Consider the following 27,085-nt stretch of genomic DNA (forward strand, 5'->3'; position numbering starts at 1 on the left):
TTCCAGTTCATCCAAAATATCAATGAGTTCAGGTATTGAATTCTACCATAGAAGCGAAAGGTAATGTGCACATAAAAATACTCAGAGTACATCCTACTCAGTTCAAGGATATCAAGTGACTCATGGAAAATTTGCGTGCCCCATTGAGACATTCTAGAATGCGCGAAATGTTCTGAAGTTCAGCTCGTAGAACCTACGCAACAACGGCCTCGAAAATGTATTCGGCAGCTATCAAAACCCTTCCTAACAGATCCGTGGATACCTGCCAAGAAATGTTATACCGATCTTTCTGTATTTCAATACACTGAAGGCCATCCAAAACGTTCTTGAGTTCAGGACGTCAGATATACAATCAAGTAGAAGTGCAATGCTTGTTTATAATCAAGCTCAGGGGATCCTGCCTAGTTCAAAAAAGTCAATTGACTTATTTAAAAATATTCTGCGGGTTCCATAATGACATTCTAGAATTCGAGAAATGTTCTGAAGTTCGGCTCGTAAGATCTACGCAACAACGGCCCGAAAAATGTTTTCGGCAGATCCTTGGCTACCTGTCAAGAAACGTTATACCGAACTTTCTGCATTTCAATACACTGAAGACCACCCAAAACGTTCTTGAGTTCAGGTCGACAGATCTACAATCAAGTAGAAGCGCAATGCTTGTTTCAAATCAAGCTCAGGTCATCTTGCATAGTTCAAACGAATCAAATGATTTATTGAATAAAAATCTGCGGGTCTCATAATGACATTCTAGAATGCGCGAAATGTTCTGAAGTTCAGCTCGTAAGACCTACGCAACAACGGCCCGAAAAATGTTTTCGGCAGCTATCAAAACCCTTCCCAACAGATCCTTGGACACCTGCCAAGAAACATTATACCGACCTTTCTGCATTTCAATACACTGAAGGCCATCCAAAACGTTCTTGAATTCAGGTCGTCAGATGTGTCGTAACCCGATGTTGCAGACAATTCGCCAGAAGGATTTCCAGCTTCATCCGCCGAATAGCTGGAACTTTGCTCCATTGAGCGTCGGCGACCAGCCGAAAGTACGAAAGCACCGGCCAAATCATCACCGGCAGAATATGGATCTTGTTCCATGCTCGCACGTCCGTTGCTGTTAACAGTATTCGTAAGACTGCCAACTCAATTTTCAATTTCCTTGGTCTTTCAAAATCAGCCTACTGTGATTGAATCACACCAATCACCTCAGAAAACAGATCACTTGATGTTATTTTAAATTTAAATCAACACGTGGTGTATTTAAGCAGTGATTGCTATGATGCCACGTGCTATAAGCCATTTTATGAGACAGATTCGAACAGCTGATCTAAATTTTGAGTGGAGGGCTCGGTCTTTGTTTTGGTAAATTTGCATGTAAATCATCATCATTTCGTCATCATCATCATCATTTCATTTCATTTTCGCGAATGTTCCTTGTAAAATGTAAATATTAGTATTTGGTCTCCTGTCATTTGAGCTTTCTATAAAATGGCTTGTTCGAACTGCAGATAAATCTTGTTCATAATAATTTCTGCTGTTATACGCACAACTGTCCCCAGTGCATAGGAATTTCTGCAATTATTGGACAAATATGCATATGACGGCCGAATACCCAATATTGGAATGTCTTTCGAAGTAGTTTTTTTTTTGTTTTAGATAAGTAACGTATTAAATAAATTTCTAAATTGAATCGTTTTGATATATACATTTGGTGTCTCCTACAAGATGTACAATCAAGTAGAAGCGCAATGGTTGCTTCAAATGAAGCTCAGGGGATCCTGCCTAGTTCAAAGAAATCAAATTACTTATTTGAAAATATTCTGCGACTTCCATAATGACATTCTAGAATTCGCGAAATGTTCTGAAGTTTGGCTCGTAAGACCTACGCAGCAACGGTCTCCAAAATGTTTTCAGCAGCTATCAAAACCCTTCCCAACAGATCCTTCGATACCGTTATACCGATCTTTCTGCATTTCAATACACTGAAGGCTATTCAAAATGTTCTTGAAATCAGGTTGTCAGATCTACAATTAAATAGAAGCGCAATGGCTGTTTCAAACCAATTTCAGGCCATCCTGTTCAGCTCAAAGAAATCAAATGACTTATTGAAAAAAATTCTGCATGCCCCATTGTGACATTTTAGAATGCGCGAAATGTACTGAAGTTCGGCTCGTAAGATCTACACCACAACGGCCACCAATATGTTTTCGGCAGCTATCAAAACCCTTCCCAACAGATCCTTGGATGCCTGCCAAGAAACGTTACACCGATCTTTCTGCATTTCAATATACTGAAGGCCACCTAAAACGTTCTTGAGTTCAGGTCGTCAGATATACAATCAAGTAGAAGGGCAATGCTTGTTTCAAAGCAAGCTCAGGTCATCCTGCCTAGTTCAAAGAAATCAAATGACTTATTGGTCTCATAATTACATTCTAGAATGCGCGAAATGTTCTGAAGTTCAGCTCGTAAAACTTACGCAGTGACGGCCTCGAACATGTTTTCGGCAGCTATCAAAAGCAGCTATTGGTTTTGGAGGCCGTTGTTCTGTAGGTCTTACTAGCCGAACTTCAGAACATTCAACGCATGTGAAGAACATTTGTTTGAGCTTTTTAGTGGAATGTTTGTTTGTACCAGGGACAGAAAAATTCACTTCAACTACACTCAAACAGTTGACATCCAACACACAATCAAGTCGCCAGTCCTTTACAAATTTGAATGTACGAATGAATAGGGAGGCATGTGCACGAACAGTAGTAAGCGTCGATTCTCGGTGTCAGCATTGTTATGTGCAGTGTCACAATAGATTTTCAGCTTGGCACATTGATATTCAATTTGAAATATCTAAATATGAATATCATTTCATACTGTAGTGTATAAATGTAACATTTTGAAGTTAGGTTTCTAAAATACATGCATCTGCTATGGAGCTGTCCATAAACCACGTAGACTCTTTAGGGGGAGGGAGGGGTTTCGAAAAAGTCTACGATAGTCTACGAAGGGGGACGGGGGGGTATACCAATAGTCTACGTAGACCCTTTGTATTTATTTTTTTCGAAAACGATATACAGCAGCCTTGAGCGGAGTTCACTAGTTTGATTTTGCATGACTTGACCGTTTTTTTGCATGACTTGACCGAAATAATCTCTTGCGTTTCTCCATAAAAAATGTTATGAATTCCACTGAAGTTTCGGAACTTCTTTGCAAACTATGGAAATTATGTCGTACTTGAAGTACTTCCACGGATTTTTTTTAATTTACGCACTGCCGTAATCTGGAAAAGTGACGTAACAGCCATTTTACAACATGCATTGTTTCCATTTTTCTGTTAAAGAGCTCGATGAGTAGTACTCGTTAACACCATTTTTGGAAAATGGCGTATACGTCACTTTTTCAGATTACGGCAGCGCAGGAAGCATTTTGGAATATCCCAGAAAAAGTCTTTAGAATGCCCAAAAGATATTCTTTGGAGCTTGTGAAGAGAATTCTCCGAAATTTCCGCTAGAAACCAACCAGAACATTCATGTTCTAGGAAGTCCTCGATTTTTTTTCTTAATTTCGGAATTTTTCGAGAGGAATTCTTTGGACTTATAAGCAAAATTATTCGAAATGCCCGTGGAAAATTCTTCGGCAGTTATAATGCAAATTCTTTGGAATTATCGATGGAAATTTATCGAAATTTCTAAATAAATTTTTGAAAACTTCCACGAGAAATTATTTTAATTTCCCACCAAAAACAATTTGAGTTTCCACAAAAAAAATGCAATTTTTGTAAAAACAACAGAATTTTCATGAAAATTTATTCGAATTTTTTACAAGAAGTTCACAAAAATTTCAACTGAAAATTCTCCAGAATTTCCACCGAAAATTATTCAGAAAATTTTTTGGAATGCCATAAGATTTATTTAAATTTCCTAAAGAAATTGCTTCAAATTTGCAAGAGAAATTAAAAATTATCGTAGGAAACCATTCTAAATTTCCACGGGAAATATTTCGGAATGTCCGTTTAAACTTAAAGTTAGCTCGGGAAATAATTCTTAATTGTCACGGAAAATTACTCGGGGTTTCTTAACAAGGAAACTTTTGGAATTTAGGCTGTGAACCATTTGAGCAATTCGTTTAACTTTTAGTTAAAATTTGACAGTTCGATGGTTATTTTCCCATTGGGGTTAAAATTCTACCCCGAAGCCGACCCATTTGAGTTTTGACAGATTGATAGTTATTTGGCACAAAATAGATTTGGCGCCAATTTTCTCGTGAAGAAAGTTTAACTATCGAACTGTCAAATCTAACCAAGCTCCGGAGCAGGGTTATTTTTAACCACAGAGAAAATAACCATCGATCTGTCAAACTTTAACTAAAAGTTAAACGAATCGCTAGAATGGTTCACAGCCTTAAAAGAAAAATCTTGGGATTTCAACAGATGATTATTCAGCGGGATATTGCATGGAATTTTCAAGAAAAGCGTAGGAATTATCACGGAGAGTAGAGTTTCCATTTCCCGGCCATTTTCGTTGTCCCGGGATTCGGGATGAACTTGTTCGTATATCCCGGGAAATCCCGGGATCCCGGGATTTTTCGATGTTTCCTTAGAAAACTTATTTTTTATTTAAAAACGATTTTATTCAATGTTCAGGGGTAAAGTTCATATTTTAGAAAGGCCAGATAATACAGATTTCAAATTGGAACTCAATTCGATTCTAATTTGAATCGATTCTTTCGAAAAAAAAACTACTTCAAGAAGCAAATAATATTCACGTTTTTCTCGGAAGGTAGAGTACCCTTTGGGAATATATGATCGCCGAGTCCAAGAAGAAGGGATCGCTGGCGATTGAAGTCAGTTTGACTGTTTGCATTGTTTTGCATATGCATTGGGTTTAGACAGTTGCTGGGATTGCATTCAATACCCTAGTGCATGGTTTCCCAAACTGTGGGTCCCGACCCCCAGGGGGGTCGCGAGCGGATTGTTGGTGGGTCGCGCAGAACAAATATTAATTGCAGCTCGAATTCCGAACCTTTTGATCAATTTTTTCAGGAACATTATTTCAAGTTCAATCCGCATTTTATTTTAAATATCCATCACTACGCTATTTTCTTTAAACATTTATACCTAAAAGCTGTCTGAAGTAAAATAAAAACGCTAACATTTTGACAAACAATACCATGTTCGTTATTTTTAGCATTTGTACATGTAAGGTAACGTGAATATTTTTTATGTGGAAGAAGCCGAAACAGATGACATTCTGATTCAATTAATGCTTAATACTACTTGGTAAAATGCATTTTTTCATAGATAGGTCGCGAGACATATAGAATTTTGCTAGGTGGGTCGCATACCCAAAGGTTTGGGAAGCTTTGCCCTAGTGACGAAAGATGGAAGATGCCCAGTAGAATCGTACTGGGCCCATAACCTATTGGATATATGGGAGCCCCCTCACAAAGAAAACACAATACTAGAGTATCCTCCAACCCATGGCAGGCTACTAATTGATACTTTTGCCAAGCTCTTCCTAATCTTGAACAGATCGCTTCCTAATCTTGATGTTAATCGTTAATTTATCGTTATCGCCGATAAAGTTAATTGTGTTCAACGTAATTGTTTGCTGCGATAAAGATAAATCAACTCAATTATTATCGGAGTTCGAGAATTTAACGTGAATTAACTCGATGATTTAACGATAATGGGGTTAATAGATTACGCGATTAAAGATGGTATAAAATTTTGGCAGAAGCCGAGAATTGGACAAATTGATTGTTGATTTTGATTGAAGCAATACACCAAAAAAAAAATAGGTAGAGCATCGGGGTCGGACCACTTGTACTTGCGCATTTGCTGGAAAGTTTGTTGTACGAACGTCGATTGGAAGAACATGAATTGGATCAAGAATTGTTCTGGAGGCAAGAAGCTCAGGAAGACTGACTCAATGTTGGGCGGCGCAAGGAGATTAGCAAGGCGAATATCAGCTAGTGTACACAACCTCACTGTAGAAAGGAGATGGGTAGGAAGAAGAAAAATTACACTGTTTGCGACCCGGAAATGAAACAGTATTTTTTGTCCCGGGAATCCCGGGATTTTCAGGATTTCAAAAATAATATCCCGGGAATCGGGAAATCCCGAATTTTCCTAAATCCCGGGATTTTTTGTCCCGGGATGTCCCGGGATGGAAACTCTAACGGAGAGTTCTTTGGGGTATTTCAAGGTTATCAATTGAGGAATTTTACGAAATTTCCACGCAAAACTTATTGGAATGTAGAATTGACATTGTCGGAATTTCAACTCGAAGTTTTTCCAAATTCTGAAAATTCTTCGGTTTTCCTAATTTTGAACCGGCGTTGAGAATGATAGGTCAGATGCGTGACAGATTTTATCAGTGGCGCGCCGATGCAAAAGTGTCGGCGATGGTGGCGCACACCACTAGGAGGAATTGAATTCAACAGTAATTAAATTAATGGCTTTGAGATTTGATTTTATAAGTTATGGACAGAGGATTAAATTTAATTTCGTTTCAATTTGATTTTCGTTTTGTTAGATTTTGTTCAGTTTGATTTTATTATGTTTGAAATACGAACTTTGTTGTAATATTTACATGGAAATAGAATTGAATAGCTGAATTGCTTAAAACGTGGTTGATTTCCATATTTATCCAATCACATATGAGTGAGGTTTTGCAAAATTTGGAAAAGTCTACGTAGACTTCAAGGAGTGGGGGGAGGGGTTTCGGAAAAGTCTACGAAAGTCTACTAGGGGGGACGGGAGGGGTTTGGAAAAGTGCAATTTCGGTCTACGTGGTTTGTGGACAGCCCCTATGTATATAAAGTAAAATAATCAACATTTATCGGTGCACATTAACCACAATTCAAAATATTCAATCCAGCCCCGGTAGATATTCATCTTTTACGCTCGATTATCAATCGGCTTTGAGGATCGGGCGGCAAATTTGGTATGAAAGTTTGGCAGCAATATATTCGTGCCTATATTGCCGAGCGTCTGATCAAAACAAACACGAATCAATGACGAAGCAGCCTCTGAGTGTCGATGCCAGTGATAGTAAAACGAAGATTCCCGTCCTTGGTTTGTACCATCCCATTTAATTCCACACTTGATTTTACCTTGACAGGTACGTATTTCGACCTCAACAGTAAGGTCGTCTTCAGTGTCTCGTACTTAACTCGACTCGCGTCAAACTCGTCTTATGACAAGTGATTCCACGCATTCTAGAAAGTAATTATGGGGTACTACGCTTCTACTTGATTGTAGATCTGACGACCTGTACTCAAGAACGTTTTGGATGGCCTTCAGTGTATTGAAATGCAGAAAGATCGGTATAACGTTTCTTGGCAGGTGTCCAAGGATCTGTTAGGAAGGGTTTTGATAGCTGCCGAAAACATTATCGAGGCCGTTGTTGCGTAGGTTTTACGAGCCGAACTTCAGAACATTTCGCGCATTTTAGAATGTCATTATGGGGCACGCAGGAAATTTTTTAACAAGTCATTTGATTTCTTTGAACTGGACTGGATTACCAGAGCTTGATTTGAAACAAGCATTGCGCTTCTACTTGATTGTAGATCTGACGGCCTGTACTCAAGAACGTTTTGGAAGGCCATCAGTGTATTTAAATGTAGAAAGATCGGTATAACATTTCTTGGCAGGTGTCTAAGGATCTGTTGGGAAGGGTTTTGATAGCTGCCGAAAACATTTTGGAGGCCGTTGATGCGTAGGTCTTACGAGCCGAATTTCAGAACATTTCGCGTATTCTAGAATGTCATTATGGGGCACGTAAAAAAAATCCAATAAGTCATTTGATTTCTTTGAACTGAGCAGAATGACCTGAGCTTGATTTGAAACAAGCATTGCGCTTCTACTTGATTGTAGATCTGACGGCCTGAACTCAAGAACGTTTTGGATGGCCTTCAGTGTATTGAAATGCAGAAAGGTCGGTATAACGATTCTTGGCAGGTATCCAAGGATCTGTTGGGAAGGGTTTTGATAGCTGCCGAAAACATTTTCGAGGCCGTTGTTGCGTAGATCTTACGAGCCGAGCTTCAGAACATTTCGCGCATTCTAGAATGTCACAGTGAAGCACGCAGAAAAATTTCCCATGAGTCACTTGATATCTTTGAACTGAGTAGGATGTACTCTGAGTATTTTTATGTGCACATTACCTTTCGCTTCTATGGTAGAATTCAATACCTGAACTCATTGATATTTTGGATGAACTGGAATGCTCCAAAATAGTATCTTCAACACATAGAGTTGATTAAATATATGTCTACAGTTTTTTTGTGATATTTTTCCCTCTTGTCTGGCACAATTTGGTTTAAGGGTTAAACAGCTCTCCTGGTAGTTGGTCAACTCCAGGGGCTTTGTTGTTTTTCAGCCGGCTGATCTCCTCCTGGATTTCCTGGAGATTCGGAGCCGGAAGTCGCATGTCCTGCGCGCGTGCTCCTAGGTTCATTACCATACCGCCACCGTTGGCTGCCATATCGCCATTCAGGTGCTCTTCGTAGTGCTGCCGCCAGGTTAGTTGTAGTTGAGCGTTGCCTCATGAGTCCGTGTTGATCAATCGAGATGATTGGTGAGACAATGGTATAAATAATGTTGTGCATCAGCTTCTCGAATACTTTGCTCATGCATAAGTGATGCACTGTGCAATTGAAAATATTAAATGAATTCACTTATCATTCTTGAAATGTAGCTTAAGCCTAGTTCTGAAAAATAATCTGTTTTCAATGTTTGGTGGACCATTCGGTAGTGTGGGGTTTGAGTAAAATTCCTTCAGCGTGTGTTTATAGATTCACACCTTAACCTCTGCCTCTTCTAGTCAGATCTCCGTGGCGTGCACACGCATCAACGGAGAGTCGCTGTCACAGAATTTCGTTCCGGCTATTTAGGGCCACACATTTTAGCGATCCTGCCAAACTTTTGTTTCATCCTGTCGCTGATTTCACCGTCTAAAAATGGTTTGTGGTTTTCAAAATAATAAGGCGCGTCTCGAAGACCGTCGGAAAATGGAATCAACCGTCGATATTTATTTCACGGCGACTATTTTGGGGTAAATGAAAATCTGCAAACTATATTGTAATTACATATATAAATAAATTTGTAATTTGTAAAATTTCGACTTAAGCCTATAAAAGCTATAATCAAGCCTATAATGATTCACTAAAATAATTAATCACTATAAAAGCTATAATCTCCTTCCAATTGTAAAATTCCACCATGTCAGCTGATTGAGAAAGCCTAAATATAACAAAGAACAGAGAAATCAAAATGAATTGGAATCTGTTATATAATCGACACATGTTGTATTGGTCCAATTGATTTTCAACGCAAATGTCTTTATGTCGTGTCGAAATGTCGTTATCGGCATGTTAATAATAATTTATATAGAAGACAGCATCTAATGTGCGAACTTTAATAGAAATCTCCTTTATGTGAACTGTGAAGAATGAGTTATCACAAGTTTGATTACATCGTGAAAATATCCATTCACGAAACAAACCACTCATCAAAACTTTTCCTTGATTAACAACATGGGTGAGATCAATGGAAGAGAAAAATGCACCAGCAATCGAAAACAACAATTTGTCCTCGTTCATGAATGATTCAAGGAAGTAGGGTTATTGTAGCTTCATACACCTTCTGTATTTCTACTTTCAAATAAAGGAAAGAAGCACGAGTTGTGTTTTATTTTGTCGTTAATTTTCTGATGATTTTCTGACTGCATGATAAAATATGGAATGTAATATTCTTTTTGCAAATCCAATTCATTTGGAAGCGTAGTGATGAACTCTTCATATGTTGAAGAATCACTTTAATAAAGATACAAAAAAAAAAAAAATTTGGAAGCGTTTTATGTATTACTGTTGAAACCGATACCCTAACATTCGTTTCGAATGCACTTGCACCACCATCAACATTAGGAATAGCGTGACAATGGAGACTTTGCATGGTATCAACGTTTAGCTTGTTTGTTTTATTGCCAATATGATACAAGACCGTCAAAATAATTGTTTCGATTTCGACATGCGGAGGGTGGAAGTTCATATTTTTCGCGGAACTAAAAGTTCATAGGACCGCATTCCGAATCATTTGACCCAGTTTGCAGTTTTGTTGTTTTGGTGTAAATCTACGGAATTCATTGAATCGAAGGCAACCACGCGGCTCAACAGGAGTGGGGGCGTTACCTTCGATACTACCCTTGATGAAGCGGAAGTGTGGCAGTCTTGTTGCGGGGTGAACATTGATTAAACAACTGTGAGAATTTACCTTCGTTGGTGCCAATAGGAGTTGCATAGTCATTCGCATTCCAGTACTAGTTTATTGATAAAAATCGTTCAGTCTTCGATATGTTACTCGTATTGAGCATGTGAGAATCAAATATCTACCATTGTATTCTATGGAAACAGCGCATAAAACTAAAACTTTTCGTGAAACAATTTTTAACCACCATCTACTGATACCTGAGTGTAAATAAATGTGAGTTTCATGATGTTAATCGATAAACGTCAATGGAAAATAAGTGGAGCAAACAACGGAAAAATTCAAATTTGTAGTGACAACTTGATAAGTGTAAACGACCTCGAGGAAGTTCAATCGTTTAGAAACGAATCAAGTCGTGTTGTTGTGTGGTGCGATAGATACCTTCTTGAGTAGAAAAAAATGTAACCAACAACGTGTTGCATTGGATGATGTTGTTATGAAGAAAAGGGTAATATTTTTCTTAGTTCTTCGATAACTGAACGGAATATATATACACTCGAGAAGGAGACAAATTTATTCCAAAAATCATCATGAAATCCGAGAACAGAGAGGGCAGTTCCACAGCAACCACTGTCTACAGGATTCTGCAGGTAAGTCATACATTCACATAAACGTAGAGATTGTACATAGGGGAACTATTCCGATCGCAAAACAAAGAAATACGGCACAAATTTCGTCGTTTCTTTTTGTCAACATGTGTGCTCAATGCAGAAAAAATCTCAAAAATAAGAAATAAATCAAATAGGGGAACTGTTCCGTTTTCCATCTCACTGAACATATATTCATCTCATTACAGAGAAATACAGAACCAATCTTGTTGCTTCTTTTTGCTAACATGCGTGCTAACTGCTGAAAAAAATCCCAAAAATTAATAACAAATCAAATACCTTTTTATTGCTTTATTTTTGATGGGATGGAAATGGGAGCTACTAGATGAAATGCCGAACCGTTCCCATATCTTATCATTGCTTTGTTTTTGATGGGATGTAGGGGAGAACGGTCCAAAATGCACCCCTTAAGCTTTTTCGATGTTTTCGCCCATATAAACAAAAATACTCAACCATTTCAACGTATAGCTGCAAAATTTTCAAACCCAGCTACATTTCACATTGATCTCCTATTCAAAACAATGTTTTCATGACTTTCTAACGCATTTGAAAAATGTTTTAAAAATAGGCTTGGGGCAAAACGCCCGAATGGTGGTCTAAAATTACTCAATTGCATGTAAAATGATGGTGAACGCATGGTTGTTTGTTATTTCTTGATGGATTGAACTACAATCTTACGGATGTGGTGGAAGAATGGCAAATCGTTAAATTTGAGTGAATATGAAGGGATTTTGCTAAATTTTTCCAATCGAGCACAATGATGGATAACTAATTATGAATTGTGATAGTAATATTCGTTCATAAATGTACTACAATAGATTATATGAGTGATTTTATGAGTGAGGCCATTTTGCCCCAGGGGTGCATTTTGGACCGTTCTCCCCTACATCGAAGCTATGAGATAAAATCCATGAGCAGTTCCCCTTTTTTTCAAAACAAGGGGACATTTCAGCAGGAGGATCAGCATGATATTTTTTCGTAATCGTAAGTTAGTTATGAATAATTTGTTTTAAAAACAAAGTTCTATATTTCTTTCCTTATGAAGTTTCAATTACTATTAGTGTATAACTTTGCTTTTACCGTTGATTTTTTTTCTCTGGTTGAATTGAACCATATAGGAATTATAATGTTTCCCAAGATTGACCTTTGAATCGGTAATTGGTAAATCTGGGCTTGTGCGCTTTGAGCGGCAGAGCCTGCAAAGATACATGCAGCTTTTTATAGAAGTATGACAGAGCCCACTGTCAAAACCCACCACATCCTTGGCAGGCAGATGGCCTGGGGAGGAATCGTCAAAGTTTAGATGCTGGTTATGATTTATGTACTTAAAAATTCACTCCACTGAAAGACAGTGACCAAATTATGACAACCATCAGGTTTCCGAGATGATCTCTCTTTGTGACTGATACAGTTATGGTACTAAAACTGGTTGGTAGATACATAAATATATTTTTCTTATTTGAAATCTAATTATCTTGTCTTTTAAATGAAAATTGGCCGCAACGCAAATGTTATATGGCCAGTGGTACATATCCATGGTACCTATTTTGGGATCAACAAAAAAACCTGTGATGCCGTCGCCTGACTACCATCATTACAACGACCATGCAATGTTGGTAAAATAATTCTAAAATCTCAATTCATGCTAAGACGGATCATTTCACTCGTTTCCCAAAAAATCATTTTGTTCCGCCCCCCTTTGATTTCTAGAAAACTAGGGTAAGACGGTATAATATGCCCCCCCTAAGGCAACTCCGTGATAACTTTTTACTTTTCAACGCAATTTATGCAAACTTTGTGTTATTTGGTAGTCCAGGAAGTCCCAAATGCATTGCCCGTGAGTAGTCATATAAAAATGTTAGGGTCTGTTCACAAATTACGTAACGCTTCTAGGGGGAGGGGGGAGGTCCAACTTGCGTTATACTTTGTTACACTAAAAGGTGGGGGAGGGGGTGGGTACAACCAAATGTTACGCATAACACGACTAAAAATTTATTTGAATGTTTTTTTAACCACTGATTGAAAGAATTGCTGTTTATTGTTATCGCATAGATATTAGTCATTATCGAAATCAAGCATGCTGACATAGCGGGACTGATATAGGGGGAAAGACGGCTTTGGCAGGTTTTGTTCTATTATTGGCAGGGGGGTTTTTGTCGACCAAATTTTATAAAATTTGGCCACAATATTTTTTGATATGCAAAGAATGTTTAGGCCAAATTTGAGCCTAGTCAGTCATAAAAAAACCCCCTGCCAATAATAGAATAAAACCTGCCAAAGCCGTCATTCCCCCTACGTAAAAATACCAAGCGAATATTGTATTACTCGATACCATTGTTCCGCAAAACTACACGGACAGAAATATGATTGTATTGAATCTAAAATTATGCTTGTTATTCTTAAATGACAATGTATTATTGTTTATACGTCTAATATTATTATATTTATAAGACTTGTTCAATTAATTTCAACTCATAATAATTGTTGTTTCAACAATACTGTTTTCAAAACAGTTATAATAGAAACAATAATTTTCTCTTATTGTTTCAACAATAAATCAATTTGAATCTATCACAAGTTTACGTCAAAAGTAAGCTTTTCCAAAAAGCTCATTGTCGCTACGTAACCCCGAGCCAATCTTTGGAAAAGGATTCAATTATTTTTTTATATGAAAATGCACCTGTTCGAATTTATCAAAGGATTCGGATGAAACATGCGAATTATTATAATTTACCAATTAGGAATATTTATTGTTGACTTACATTGTGTATTACGTTGCGTGTGTAAATAGAAATAGTGTTTGAGATGAAAAGTCATACATTTTTGCATTAATCAAATGAGGTGTTTGTAATCGTTTGGCTTGTTTTGGGTAAACAAACCGAAATATCGCCACAATCCAGCAAAAACTCCAAAAGTTTTTTATTTGAAAGTTGAACCAAAATCGACTACTGTTCCCACCAAGAGAGGTTTGTATTTATGTATCTATGACCTAAACCATACTAAACATATTATTTCCAGAATTCATCATTTTGGTTGAAACTAAGGCACCGCATCTCGTCTGTTGTTTAAGGAGGAAGTATCGTAGACTCCACGACAACGGAACTATGTTCAACGTCCAACATCAGAATGTGAACGATACATTCCTAAATTAGGTAAATATCACATTTTTCCATTAAACAAGCATAAAATATAGCACTAATGTATTTCAGATCTTGGGTTAGATGGTGCCAACATACCGGAATTTAGAACGGAGTCCAACATGCGGGGGAGGAGGAACGCTAAAACTAAACCAAAGCGACAACATGCAGGGCAAATGGTTTAATAAAACAACATTGATGATCAGATTGTATTAAGGCAGATTATTTCCAGCAGAAAAATAAATAAAAATATTCTAATGTAAAATCAATAATGCAATGGGTTTAATTTCAATCTGAATTGTTTATTAAAACAATAAAAAATTTCTCTTTGAATCAAACGAAAAGCTCTTTTTGAATTAATAAAAGTATTATTGTTTTCATATAATAAATTGAAACGCTTTGGAAGCTTCGTAAAATAAAAGCTTTCGAAGCTTCTTTTCAAACAAAGAATACTGGATTGTTGAAATAATAATATTTCTTATTACCGCCAAAACAATGTAAAATTCTTGTTGAATTTACATGAAATATTATTGTATTTACAAGAGTTTTTTCTGCGTGTATGTAAATGGTTATGATCGTAAGTTCTATTTTCGTTTCTACTAGCTGCATTCTTTATATCCTTGATTTTTGATCATATGCCGTCCCTATTCTAAGAGTGTTCAAAAAATACCAAAAACCAAATGCTTCAGAGAAGGAAAAAAAATCTGCCTTCAAAATTTTCACAGTTACGCGTTACATGGGGAGGGAGGGGGTACCAAAAATGTTACTTTTTGTTACGAGGGGGAGGGAGGGGGTCAAAAACTCGGATTTTTGCGTTACGTAATTTGTGAACAGACCCTTACAGATAAAACGTAATAAAGCTTTTTTGAAAAGTCGTGAAAAAATGAATTTTAAAAAGTGCCTGGGCAATACGCCCCACCTCAACCAAAGACGTTTCATAGCCCTTCATTAGTATTTTATCAATCCCATAATAAAAAGGCTACAAATTCTTATGCGCTTGACATTAAAAAACCAACATAGGTCCATTCAAGCAGGTGTGAATTACATTTTAATATTTTCCATACAATTTGAAAGCATCTGCTGCAGGCTCGCTGCGCTTGTGTCCAGTTGGTAAGGGCATATCGTCCTGCCTACACTGGGGCGTTTTGGCCAGTGAAACATGTTTTCGAAAATCGTTACATTTTTGAAGATGGAAGCAATTTTTTATCTTATTAACCACTGAGGAAAGTTATTTTGTTGCCCAACTGAGTGTTCCAGTGCAAGTTTTGCGGACAGTATGCCAGAGTCGCTCCAGAATGTTGAGCAAACAAACATGAAAAGTTACATCAAAACTGTAACTTTTTGTATTTTGCTATTATTTTCATTGTGTAATACAAAAATACTTCCACATTTACATAGTATGGTGGGTTTACAAATTGTTGTAGTAAAGAGTTTGCTATAAATGTTTGTTTGTGTGTATTAGCATTAGGGTAGGCATAAAGTTATATACTGTGATGTTGAATACATATAGGTACTTTGTATAGGTTAAGGTCCATTCGGAAGCTTATCATATGCATCGAAAGCTCCGATTAGATACGAACCCTCTTTTTTCCCGCCATCTAGGTTTATAAAAGAGCATCTCCAGTATGTCGGCGCATTATTCAAAAAATCCCATCTTGCTCGGCCGGTCACCGACATTAATTAGAAGTTAAATTAGAATTACTAACTGTAATGAATGTATTGTTAGTTGGCCAATAAATCGTCTGTTTAGTAGTAACAAGTGTTTAAAGCAAATAAACTGTTTGTAAACCCGTTAAAGTGCTGTGAAGTTTGTTTCAAAAGCTTTAAATCGAAGAACAGAACCCGTTTGTGCGTTGCAATTATTGCACGATTATCACACCGGTAAAGGCGTGCTGTGTGTCGGAGTTTGGTGCTAGAAAGCTATTTCCGGGGGTCACAACATTGGTGCCGTGACCAGGATAGCGTTTCTTTGGAAATTACCGACGCTAATAAGCCCTTTGGATCAACAGACAATTGGTTTGGCGCCATTCTCGGCGACTACAAAGGTGAAAATCGCCATAGCTATAATCGTGAATTCACTCTAGCTGCCATCACGAATATCACATATCTGGAACTATTGGGCGCAGCCATAGCAGTTTTTGGAGTTGGTTTCGAGGAGAGATTGAATAATTATTCAAGGCTTGTTAGACAGGCCTACCAGGTGAGGACCTGTCCAACGAATTACACTTCTATATTCATCTCTACCTGGTCATTTCTTGGTTCTATTTCTAAAACTACTTCGACGGAGTTTTCGGTGGCCGGATTCTTTAACGTGCATCTTGGACTACTGGTGGGTGAGGAAGAACAATCTAGGACTCTCTTAACGCTAACGTAGTGGACGGTCCTGTGCAAGGCGCGTCAATTCTCGCGAGGTGTTTCCGGCGGTGTTTGCTGACCAGAGCATTAGTATACAAGGCCTATTAGACAGGCTCACCAGGTGAGTTCCTGCCCATCAAATATACTTTTCTCTGGAAGGTGCTTTGCTGGTTAAATTTTACAGCTCTCGAGATCTCGTATGGTGTTGCTGGAGGTGTGGACTATTGCTGCCCAGAAATCGTATTATTGTACAAGGCCTGTTAGACGGGCTCACCAGGTGAGTTCCTGTCCAATCAAATACTTTTCTGTGGAAGGTGCTTCGCTGGTTAAATTTTACAGCCCTCAAGCTCTCGTATGCTGGTGGTGTGGACTATTGCTGCCCAGAAATCGTATTATTGTACAAGGCCTGTTAGACGGGCTCACCAGGTGAGTCCCTGTCCAATCAAATAATTTTCTGTGGAAGGTGCTTCCCTGGTCAAATTTTACAGCCTTCGAGCTCTCGTATGGTATTGCTGGTGGTGTGGACTATTGCTGCCCAAAGATTGTATTAGTATACAAGGCCTGTTAGACAGGCTCACCAGCTGGCTGATCTCGTGAATTCCGTTCGGTGCAAGCAAGATGTCGACGTCGAAGAAACTCAAGAGCTTGATACGCAACAGAGACAGCGTTCTCGAGTTCATGGACCGGATTGAACAGTACCTGAAAAACACCAAGGAGTTCGATGAGCAGTCGGTCAACATTCGGATAGAGAAACTCGAGCAAAAGTGGAATGAGTTCGAGGATCTCCAGAACGATATCGAGAGCATGGAGGACAATGAGGAGAACATGCCAGAGCACCATCAACTCAGGGCCGAATTCGAAGGAAAGTACTTTGAGGTAAGAGCAGGGTTGGCGAGAAAGGTACAGCAAGGTCAAGCGACACCAAGCACATCCAATGCGCACACAAATCAAGTTCCAAATGTCCAAGCCTCCGTATGACTTCCACAGATCAATTTGCCGGAGTTCGATGGCAACTTTCAAAATTGGCTTCCGTTTCACGATATTTATGTAGCTTTGATTGACTCTTCGGCAGAACTCACGGACATACAGAAATTCCATTATCTGCGTGCCTACTTGAAAGGTGATGCTTTAAAGGTTATTGATTCATATGCGATGAGTGAGGCTAATTATAGGGTTGCATGGGAGGTTTTGGTCGATCGGTTCTCCAACAATTATCTCCTCAAAAACATCATCTTAATGCGTTGTTCGAGTACCCAAGGATGAAGAAGGAATTAGCTGCTGGTCTGCACGATTTTATTGATTGTTTCGAGCGCAACACAAAAATCCTGGACCAGTTAGGTGAAAGAACGAGTGGTCGGGGAGCAATGTTAGTCCATTTATTGGTTTCCAAACTGAACGAAGTTATTCAGAAACGGTGGGAAGAAATTGTGACACCAGATAAGGAACCGTCATTTGGGTCGTTGGTCGATTTCCTCAAAAAGCAAACCCGGGTGTTAGATGCGGTTTCGGTCGATCAGCGTATGTTTTCAACGACAACGTCATCTAGCATTAGCAAATTACGACCCACGAAAGTTTCGGTCAACTCGGCGACTGAAACGAAGTCGCCGAACTGCTTCGCCTGTAATGAAAAGCATTGGATTACGCAGTGCCCAACTTTCGCAAACTTAGGAATAGATAAACGGCTGCAGCTCACTAATTCCAAGCGGCTCTGCAGTAATTGTCTTGGCCGGAATCACTTGGCACGGGACTGTCCATCAAAATATCGTTGCAGAACGTGCTCGAAGAAGCACCATACGTTGTTGCATCCTGGGTTTCCTGGTTCTGGTTCTGTTCCCACTTCTATTTCTACTTCGGCAACGAATGAAAACGTAAATCCTTCTACATCATCATCAACTGGCGGTGCTTCGAACTCTGGTGAATCTGTTTCTAGTTCGATGGCATTAATTTCATCCAATTCGGCGGTAGGGCAGGCTAATTCGCATATATTTTTGCTCACGGTATTGCTCAATGTGAAGGACGTTTGGGGAAGGATACATCAGGCAAGGGCGCTTCTAGACTCCGGATCACAGGCCAACTTGATGTCGGCAAATCTCTGCAAGCTGCTTCAACTTTCAAGGCGGGACAAAAAGGTGGAAATAACTGGTATTGGTCGATCACGAAATCGCACGGCTTATGAAGTCTCCACTACAATTTCTTCTCGGACGGAGAATTTCTCAACTTCAATGGAATTTCTGGTGTTAGAGCAGCTCACTGACGATCAGCCATCATACTCGATTCCGATGCGAGAATGGAAACCTCCGGCTGATATGGTTTTGGCTGATCTTGGTTTTAACGTTTCTGGTCCGATCGATTTGGTCTTAGGTACCCAATACTTCTATGATTTCCATATAAGCGATGGTGGCCGGTTGCAAACTCGTAAATTCGACAATACGCTCCCAGTATTTGTCAATACGGTATTTGGATGGGTAGCAGCTGGCGAGGTTACATGTATGGAAGGGCAGTCGCGGGTTAGTTGCCATATTGCGAAGGTGGAATCTTTGGACAAGGCAATCGAACGGTTTTGGGCAGTGGAAGAATTTACGGTTAAAACACCACGCTCACAGGAAGAGGAAGATTGTGAGACACATTTCGTTAACACAGTCTCTCGTGATGACACTGGCAGGTATATTGTGCGGTACCCTAAGCACATGAATTTCAACAGCATGATTGGTGAATCGAAACAGATGGCTCTCCGAAGATTTCATCACACTGAAAGACGATTGAAACTAAACTGTGATCTGCGATCGCAGTACAGTGACTTCATGATGGAGTACATTGAGCTGGGTCACATGAAGTGCATTGGAGTGGCGGATGACTCAAGCTTGGATGAAGGCAAAATTGTCTGCTATCTTCCACACCATCCTGTATTTAAGGAAACAAGCTCAACGACGAAAATGCGTGTGGTCTTCGACGGATCAGCGAAAACTTCCACGAACTATTCGCTCAATGAAGCTCTACTTACAGGGCCAACTATTCAAGACGAACTACTTGAAATAATGATTCGATTCCGGAAACATGCCGTTGCCCTGGTGGCGGACGTTGCAAAAATGTACCGTCAAACTCTGATCCATGATGACGATAAACCGCTCCAACGAATTCTTTGGCGATTCGATCCTTCGGATCCAATAGCAGTTTACGAGCTACAAACTGTCACTTACGGATTGTCTCCATCGTCGTTTCTCGCTACCCGGGTACTGAAGCAACTGGTTTTGGATTTGGGTGAAAAATACGAGCATGCAGCCAGCTCCGTGGAATAATATTTGTATATGAATGACTTCCTGTCGGGTCCAGCCACGGTGGAAAAGGCAATACATGCTTCAAAAAGCAATGCAAGAATTTTTGAATGAAGGAGGTCTAGAGCTTCGGAAATGGTCTTCACCTAATTCGTATGTCTTGAAAAGTGGGCCTGACGAGGCTGTTTTCGGTGATACAACTATACACCTTGGGGAGGATCAGAGCATGGAAGCGCTTGGGATCGGATGGAGAACAAAGCCAGATCATCTGTGCATCGAGGTTGAACTATCGACGAAAGAGTGTATTTGGACAAAACGCAAAATATTTTCTACGATTGCCAAGCTGTACGACCCGCTTGGACTGGTTTCACCGGTCGTCGCTTGGGCAAAAATCCGAATGCAACATCTTTGGCTAACCGCTGTTGAATGGGACGATCCAGTTCCGGAGGAAATCGCAAGCAAATGGATGGATTTTGTGGCACAGTTGCCGATTCTGAACGACTATAAGGTACCTCGCTTCATCTTTCTGCCGGATTTTGTCTCTATACAGTTCCATGTATTCACCGATGCATCGGAAATTGGATATGGTGCCTGCATCTATGCGCGCTCTATCGACAAGGCGAAGCAAATCAAAATCGAGCTCATAGCAGCCAAATCACGGGTGGCACCACTCAAGCGCGTTAGCTTACCTCGGCTCGAGCTCTGTGCTGCACTCCTGGGAGCAAAATTATATGCTAAAGTTTCAGCAGCACTCAAGATGGAAGGAGTTTCTTGTTGGTTCTGGTCAGATTCAATGGTGACGTTCATTGGATTCAGGCCCCACCTAACACATGGCAAACCTTCATCGGGAACCGGACTGCAGAGATTCAACAGTTAACCCACGGGCACAGCTGGAATCACGTGAAAGGAACTGAAAACCCGGCTGACTTGATTTCACGTGGAATGCTTCCTCAAGATTTCTCCGTCACCACTGTGTGGCGCTGCGGTCCATCATGGCTCTCGAACGAGGAGGAATATTGGCCTAAGCACCCAACTGGTACGCCACCCGAGGATCTACTAGAACGCCGAAAAACAGCACTCGTGATTCAACAAACACCAGAGAATAACTTTCTATTCCACCGTTATTCAAGCTTTTGGCGTTTACTTCGGATTACTGCCTTAATTCTTCGTTTTGTGAATCGATGTCGTCGCAAACCTAATTGCCACCCAAACCTATTCGCTTCAGTAGGAGAATTAGAGCAAGCTAAGGAAACATTGTCGAAATTGGCGCAGCAGGAAGTATTTGTGGAAGAGTGGAAACAACTGGATAAAACGCGAACCGTCTCCAAAAAGTCATCTTTAAAACTACTTGGCCCGTTCCTCGATGAAAAGGGAATCATTCGACTCGGTGGACGACTTGAACACTCCTCCGAGAACTACCACACAAAGCACCCTATAATTTTACCAAAATTCCACCCACTCACACGCCTCATAACACAGCACTATCACGAACAATGCATGCATTCCGGTCCTCGCATGACCTTAGCTACAATGCATCAAGAATTCTGGCCAGTTAACGGAAAGACAATCGCCAATTTTGTGTGTCGCAAATGTCCGCAATGCTATCGCCTAAACCCTGCTCCAGTTTCTCAACCCGTTGGCCAATTGCCAAAGTCCCGCACAGCACCATGTAGAGCTTTCACCGTAGTTGGAGTGGACTACTGCGGACCCGTTTACTTAAAACCAGCGCACCGACGGAACGGAAGGCATTCATTGCCGTATTTGTTTGTTTCGCCTCCAAAGCCGTGCATCTGGAATTGGTCTGTGACCTATCCACAGAGGCCTTTATTGCAGCCTTACGTCGCTTCATCGCACACCACGGGATGCCAGCAGAAATCCATTCGGACAACGGTACAAATTTTCAAGGGGCGTCGAATACGTTGACCGAATTGTACCGTCTTCTCGAAGCGAAACACACCAGAGAATCAATCAACCGAGAATGCAGCAAACACCGAATTCAGTGGCACTTCATTCCTCCAAGAGCACCAACCTTCGGCGGTCTATGGGAGGCCGCTGTGAAAACCGCGAAAACAACACTGAGAAAGGTACTCGGAAAAACGCAGCTGTCCTTCGAAGACTACGCAACAGTGCTAGCACAAATCGAGGCAAACATGAACAGCCGACCGCTTACGTCCTTATCCATCGACCCTATTGAGCTAGATGTCCTCACTCCCGGTCATTTCATCATCGGGGCACCACTCATAAGCCTCCCGGAGCCAAGCTATGTGCAAATTCCCACCAACCGACTGAATCACTACCAGCAGTTGCAAAAATTGGTCCAGCAGCACTGGGATCGCTGGAGGAAAGAATACCTCACAGAACTGAACCATCGTCGAGAGAAAACAACACTTCCCATTGATGTCCACATCGGCCAAATTGTTTTTGTTCAGGAGGACGGCAAACCTACCATCGCTTGGCCTATTGCACGCATCGAACAAATTCATCCTGGAGCAGACGGAGTAGTAAGGGTCGTAACTTTGCGAACAGCTAGTGGAACCTACAAACGACCTGTGACCCGAATTTTTCCGCTTAATTTCGACCAGCAACCGATGAATGCCGTAGCCGATATTTCCGATACGCAGTTAGCTGAAAATATAGATAATTAAGTAATTGTTTTGTGAAATAACGCCATTCCTGTTCGTCTGCATCGTGATAGTTTGTTTATATAAATTCGAGCTTTCAAATTTAGGTGGCCGGCTATGTTGTAGTAAAGAGTTTGCTATAAATGTTTGCTTGTGTGTTTCAGCATTAGGGTAGGCATAAAGTTATATACTGTGATGTTGAATACATATAGGTACTTTGTATAGGTTAAGGTCAATTCGGAAGCTTATCATATGCATCGAAAGCTCCGATTAGATACGAACCCTCTTTTTTCCCGCCATCTAGGTTTATAAAAGAGCATCTCCAGTATGTCGGCGCATTATTCAAAAAATCCCATCTTGCTCGGCCGGTCACCGAAATTAATTAGAAGTTAAATTAGAATTACTAACTGTAATGAATGTATTGTTAGTTGGCCAATAAAGTGTCTGTTTCAATTGTAACAAGTGTTGAAAGTAAATAAACTTTTTGTAAACCCGTTAAAGTGCTGTGAAGTTTGTTTCAAAAGCTTTAAATCGAAGAACAGAACCCGTTTGTGCGTTGCAATTATTGCACGATTATCACACCGGTAAAGGCGTGCTGTGTGTCGGAGTTTGGTGCTAGAAAGCTATTTCCGGGGGTCTAGCACAAATACTTATAGGTACCAACTGATTTTGACCCTTAATTAGTTATAGTTTTCTAGAAATCAAAGGGAGGCGTTTTGGCCAGGTGGGGCGCATTATACCGTCTTACCCTATAACTAGCTAAGGGTCAAAATCATTCGGTACCTATAAATATTTGTAAAACCATCATACTATGTGAATATGAAAATATTTGCAAAATAGAAAAAGTTACAGTTTACGTAACTTTCAATGTTTGTTTGCTCAACATTCTGGAGCGACGCTTACATACTGTCCGAAAAACTTGCACTGAAACACTCAGTTGTGCAACAAACTAACTTTTCTCAGTGGTTAATATGATGTAAAATAGCTTCTATCTTCAAAAATGTAACGTTTTTCGAAAATATGTTTCACTGGTCAAAACGCCCCAGTGTAGGCAGGACGATATGCCCTTACCAACTGGACACAAGCGTGGCGAGCTTGCAGCAGTTGCTTTCAAATTATATGCTTAAACGACTTACCTATGTTGGTTTTTTAATGTCAAACACATAAGGTTTTTAACCTTTTTATCATGGGATTGATAAAATACTAATGAAGGGCTATGAAACGTCTTTGGTTAAGGTTGGGCGTATTGCCCAGGCACTTTTGAAATCCATTTTTCACGACTTTTCAAAAAAAGCTTTAATACGTGTTATCTGTAATATTTTTATATGACTACTCACGGGCAATGCATTTGCGACTTCCTGGACTACCAAATAACACAAAGTTTGCATAAATTACGTTACAAAAACAAAAGTTTATCAAGGCGTTGCCTTAGGGGCGGGGGGCATATTATACCGTCTTGCCCTACAAGCGCAAGAATATTCATTGTTCTATATGTTGAATGTCAATGTACTGTACTGTACTGTAAGAACAAAAGCGATTTATTTTCAAAAAATAACTAAAAGTGGTTGCCTATCATTGACAATTCTACAAGAAAGACAAGACATAGGAAGGCTTACAATCTAATACAAATACAATTGAGTGGTTCTACCACTAAACTTGTAATAGTTAAAAGAGAAAGTGCCAGTAAAAACTAGATCGAACAGTATTCGCGTTTTTGTTCTATTTGAATGAATAAATTGAAGTGTAAGTCATAACATTCATTCAAACTTCTAAACCAAAAAAAATAATACAGATTAATTAGTGACAAGCAGTACAATAATATACAATGAGGTCCAACAAACACCTTAGTATGTGCAATATCTGGATTAAGGTCACTCCTGACAGAATCCAAGTTTCAAAGTGCTCGCGTTTTCGGGAGCACACCACTCGATACGGAGGCGGCGGACAACTGTCATTTTTGTTGATTCAGCTTTGCTGCGTCGCAGCATGCGTGAAAAAATAAAAATGACAGTTGTGCGTTGCTTCCGTATCGAGTGGTGTGCCCCCGAAAACGCGAGCACTTTGAAACTTGGATTCTGTCAAGAGTGACCTTAAGTGTGTCCAAACGGTGGGGGATCAAGTACATATGTCCATGTCGCCCATTTATCTTTGTTCAACTTTCCATTTAAAACGAAATAAGCAATTATCGATTAAATGAGTTTATTCAATTTTACTATAATACAACTATGTCCAGTAAAAAATTGACACGTTTCGGTTAGAATCATTAAAAGTTATTAAAGTTTCCTCACTTGAAGCAAAAAACGATTTAGAACGCTAAAATAATAAAACCTCTCTAAAACCCACGTACATAATGTAACTCATATCAAATATTACTCAGATTCAATAATCTGTCTAACAGATTAGTTTACACATATCGGTTGTATAAACATAACTTAAGTTTTCAAGAAAACCCGGGGGGATTATGTGTCCCCGGGGATCACGTGTGTAAAGTTTCCCCTACTTCGATGATAACTCAGTAAACATATAACGGTTTTCATTATGTTCAATCAATCCGAATCCACGCTCAATAAGATGAGAGTTGAATTTCTGATTTCGACTAACTAGCATCATCGTGAATTCTCGTGCTTTGCAATGAGGGCTGCAGAGGCTCTCCAATGTGTCGGTGTCATCATTATGGTAATGAATGATTTCACTGTAAACAGAAATCTTCCAAAGCTTCCAAGATACTTCCAATAAATGATAAAATCTAAAACCTCAATTTGATAATTCATTCCAGTGGATAAAATTTAATGGAAACGGTTGATTGATTAATGAAGTCATTGAACCATCTAATTGATCGTAATGATTTCATTTACCAGTCGTAATTAAGCCACATCTAGATCTCGTATCTGCTTATTCTCACGAGTTTATGGAGCGTGAACCGCAGAGAAGTGCTCAGAGCAATGTTCGAAACGATCATTCTTATGACCTATAAAACCTGATGCCAATACCCAGATTAAGTGTATTGCTCCCATCTGTGAAACACATTCTTCACATTTTCGAATCGAATCGAAGATACTTTGTCCATATGGATTCATTCATGTGTAACTCCCCGCAGCATCCGATAGCTCTTTATAGTTTTGTATTACTAATCTTGTCTTGTTTGCATCTCTCCTCCCATAGAGCCCAGCACCAATATGCATGTTCTACTTTGCCCATCCGTTTGGGATTTCTTCGCCGGCTGCCACCACAGCGTCCACTTCAGCCAAAGCGTCAGTCCCTTCGAATGCACCAAAAGTGGAACCTAGTCGCAAGCCGGTGCCACTGCCAGCGCCAAAGTATGACCGACAACCGTCCAAGACGGAAATCGTGCGCCAGAGGCCCGAATCCCGCGATGAACCAAAAAAGCCAAATGGATTGACGATGCGCTATGACAAACAGACACCAAAGACGCCAACAGCAGCCAACAAACCCGCGACGGAAAATCGCACCAAGCTGAACAAGTCCAAAAATAGTCATGCCGCCGGCGGAGGGACTCCGGGGAAGAAAACGCCGAACGGTGGCGGGCTGCGGGTGAGGCGAACTCCGCTGACAGTGAAACCGCACGCTAAGACGAAGAAACGGCCGAATGTGATCGAACTTGACAACCGGCTGACACCGCTGACGCCTTGGCCCAGCACCATTTGGAATAGGGACTTTCTTATTCCACCGTTGCTGCAGGTGCTCGCGAAACAGCATGGTGAGTAGCTCTTGCTATTTTATTCTAGAATGATTATACGAAAGAGGCGGAAGGCGTAGTGGAGTGGAAGGGTTAACGATCATAAAAATAATAATCACCCGGTTTTGACATCGACACTTACATTATTAGTATAAATTTGATATAGGTAGAGGAACTGTCCCGATCTCCATCTCACTGAATATATAATCTATTACAAGCCTCTACACCAGCCAAGGCGTTGAATACATAGCTCTATTTGGTGTAGGATTCAGATTCTATTTGGGCACCCTCAATTTATTTGTGCCAAGTGGCACCAGCAATATAAAGTCTGTGTCTGGGAATTCCTATATTTATACTTTTAATTGCCTATCTTCAGGCCCAAACACAGAACATTCAGGAATGGAACATACACAAATCCAATCAGACATTTGTCACTTACAAGAAAGATAAAATAAACCGTAACAAATCATCTCATCGAGAAACAAAGAAATACAACACCAATTTCGTTGCTTTTTTTGTCAACATGCGTGCTCACTGCTGAAAAGAATCACAAAAATAAGAAACAAATCAAACTGCTTTCCATTGCTTTGTTTTTGATGAGATTATTATCGGAGCCATGAGATGAATTCCAGGAGCAGTTCCCCTACTTGACAAGAACACTCATAAATAGAAAATTGCAATAATCAAAGTAGGTACGGGTGCCCATGTAATAAAAATGTGTAAAGCTCGTTGCACAATTCGATTTTTTAGATACCTACCCGAAGTATTCTAACCAAAGATTTCAATTCTTTAAAACTCAAAGGTTCTCTTCACTGGCTTTGCCACGTTAAGATTTCCTGGAATGGTTTCGAAACTCGGGACATAATTTCTACATAACTGGTTCTTACCAATTTCGAATGTTTAAACATGTTGCCCCTATTTCCCGTATATTTTCTTTCGAGTGGTTCTCACTCTCGATTGGAATATATTCCTCGGCAGTTTTTCTTCTCCGATCTCTAATTTTCCCTGAGAGAATAGAAATTTCTCATATTCTCACCACGAGGAAATGGTGAAAACCAAAACAGAGAGCGTTTCTAGTTGAAAATTCAAGAGAACGCTTTTGGCTGCGTGTTTTAGTTGATTCACCCCACAAACCGG

The 27,085-nt window shown here is 39.8% G+C and overlaps 1 protein-coding gene and 1 long non-coding RNA gene across 8 annotated transcripts in view; both read left to right on the forward strand.

Annotated features, from left to right (window-relative positions):
- LOC134221206 (uncharacterized) overlaps positions 1-27,085 on the forward strand; it is a 275,521-nt gene that overhangs the window by 11,332 nt on the left and 237,104 nt on the right. For all 7 annotated transcript variants that reach the window (XM_062700395.1, XM_062700398.1, XM_062700399.1 and 4 more), the window contains exons 2-3: positions 10,405-10,848; positions 25,414-25,969. In XM_062700395.1, coding sequence (XP_062556379.1) covers positions 10,789-10,848; positions 25,414-25,969 — 616 coding nt within the window. In that variant the 5' untranslated portion in view covers positions 10,405-10,788. The remainder of the gene's footprint in view (positions 1-10,404; positions 10,849-25,413; positions 25,970-27,085) is intronic.
- LOC134219644 (uncharacterized) lies at positions 13,616-14,226 on the forward strand. Its single transcript, XR_009981621.1, has 3 exons — positions 13,616-13,832; positions 13,885-14,018; positions 14,076-14,226. It is a non-coding gene; the product is annotated as an uncharacterized LOC134219644 (long non-coding RNA).

Source organism: Armigeres subalbatus, chromosome 3 (genome assembly GCF_024139115.2).
Source record: "Armigeres subalbatus isolate Guangzhou_Male chromosome 3, GZ_Asu_2, whole genome shotgun sequence".
Classification (NCBI taxonomy): domain Eukaryota; kingdom Metazoa; phylum Arthropoda; class Insecta; order Diptera; family Culicidae; genus Armigeres; species Armigeres subalbatus.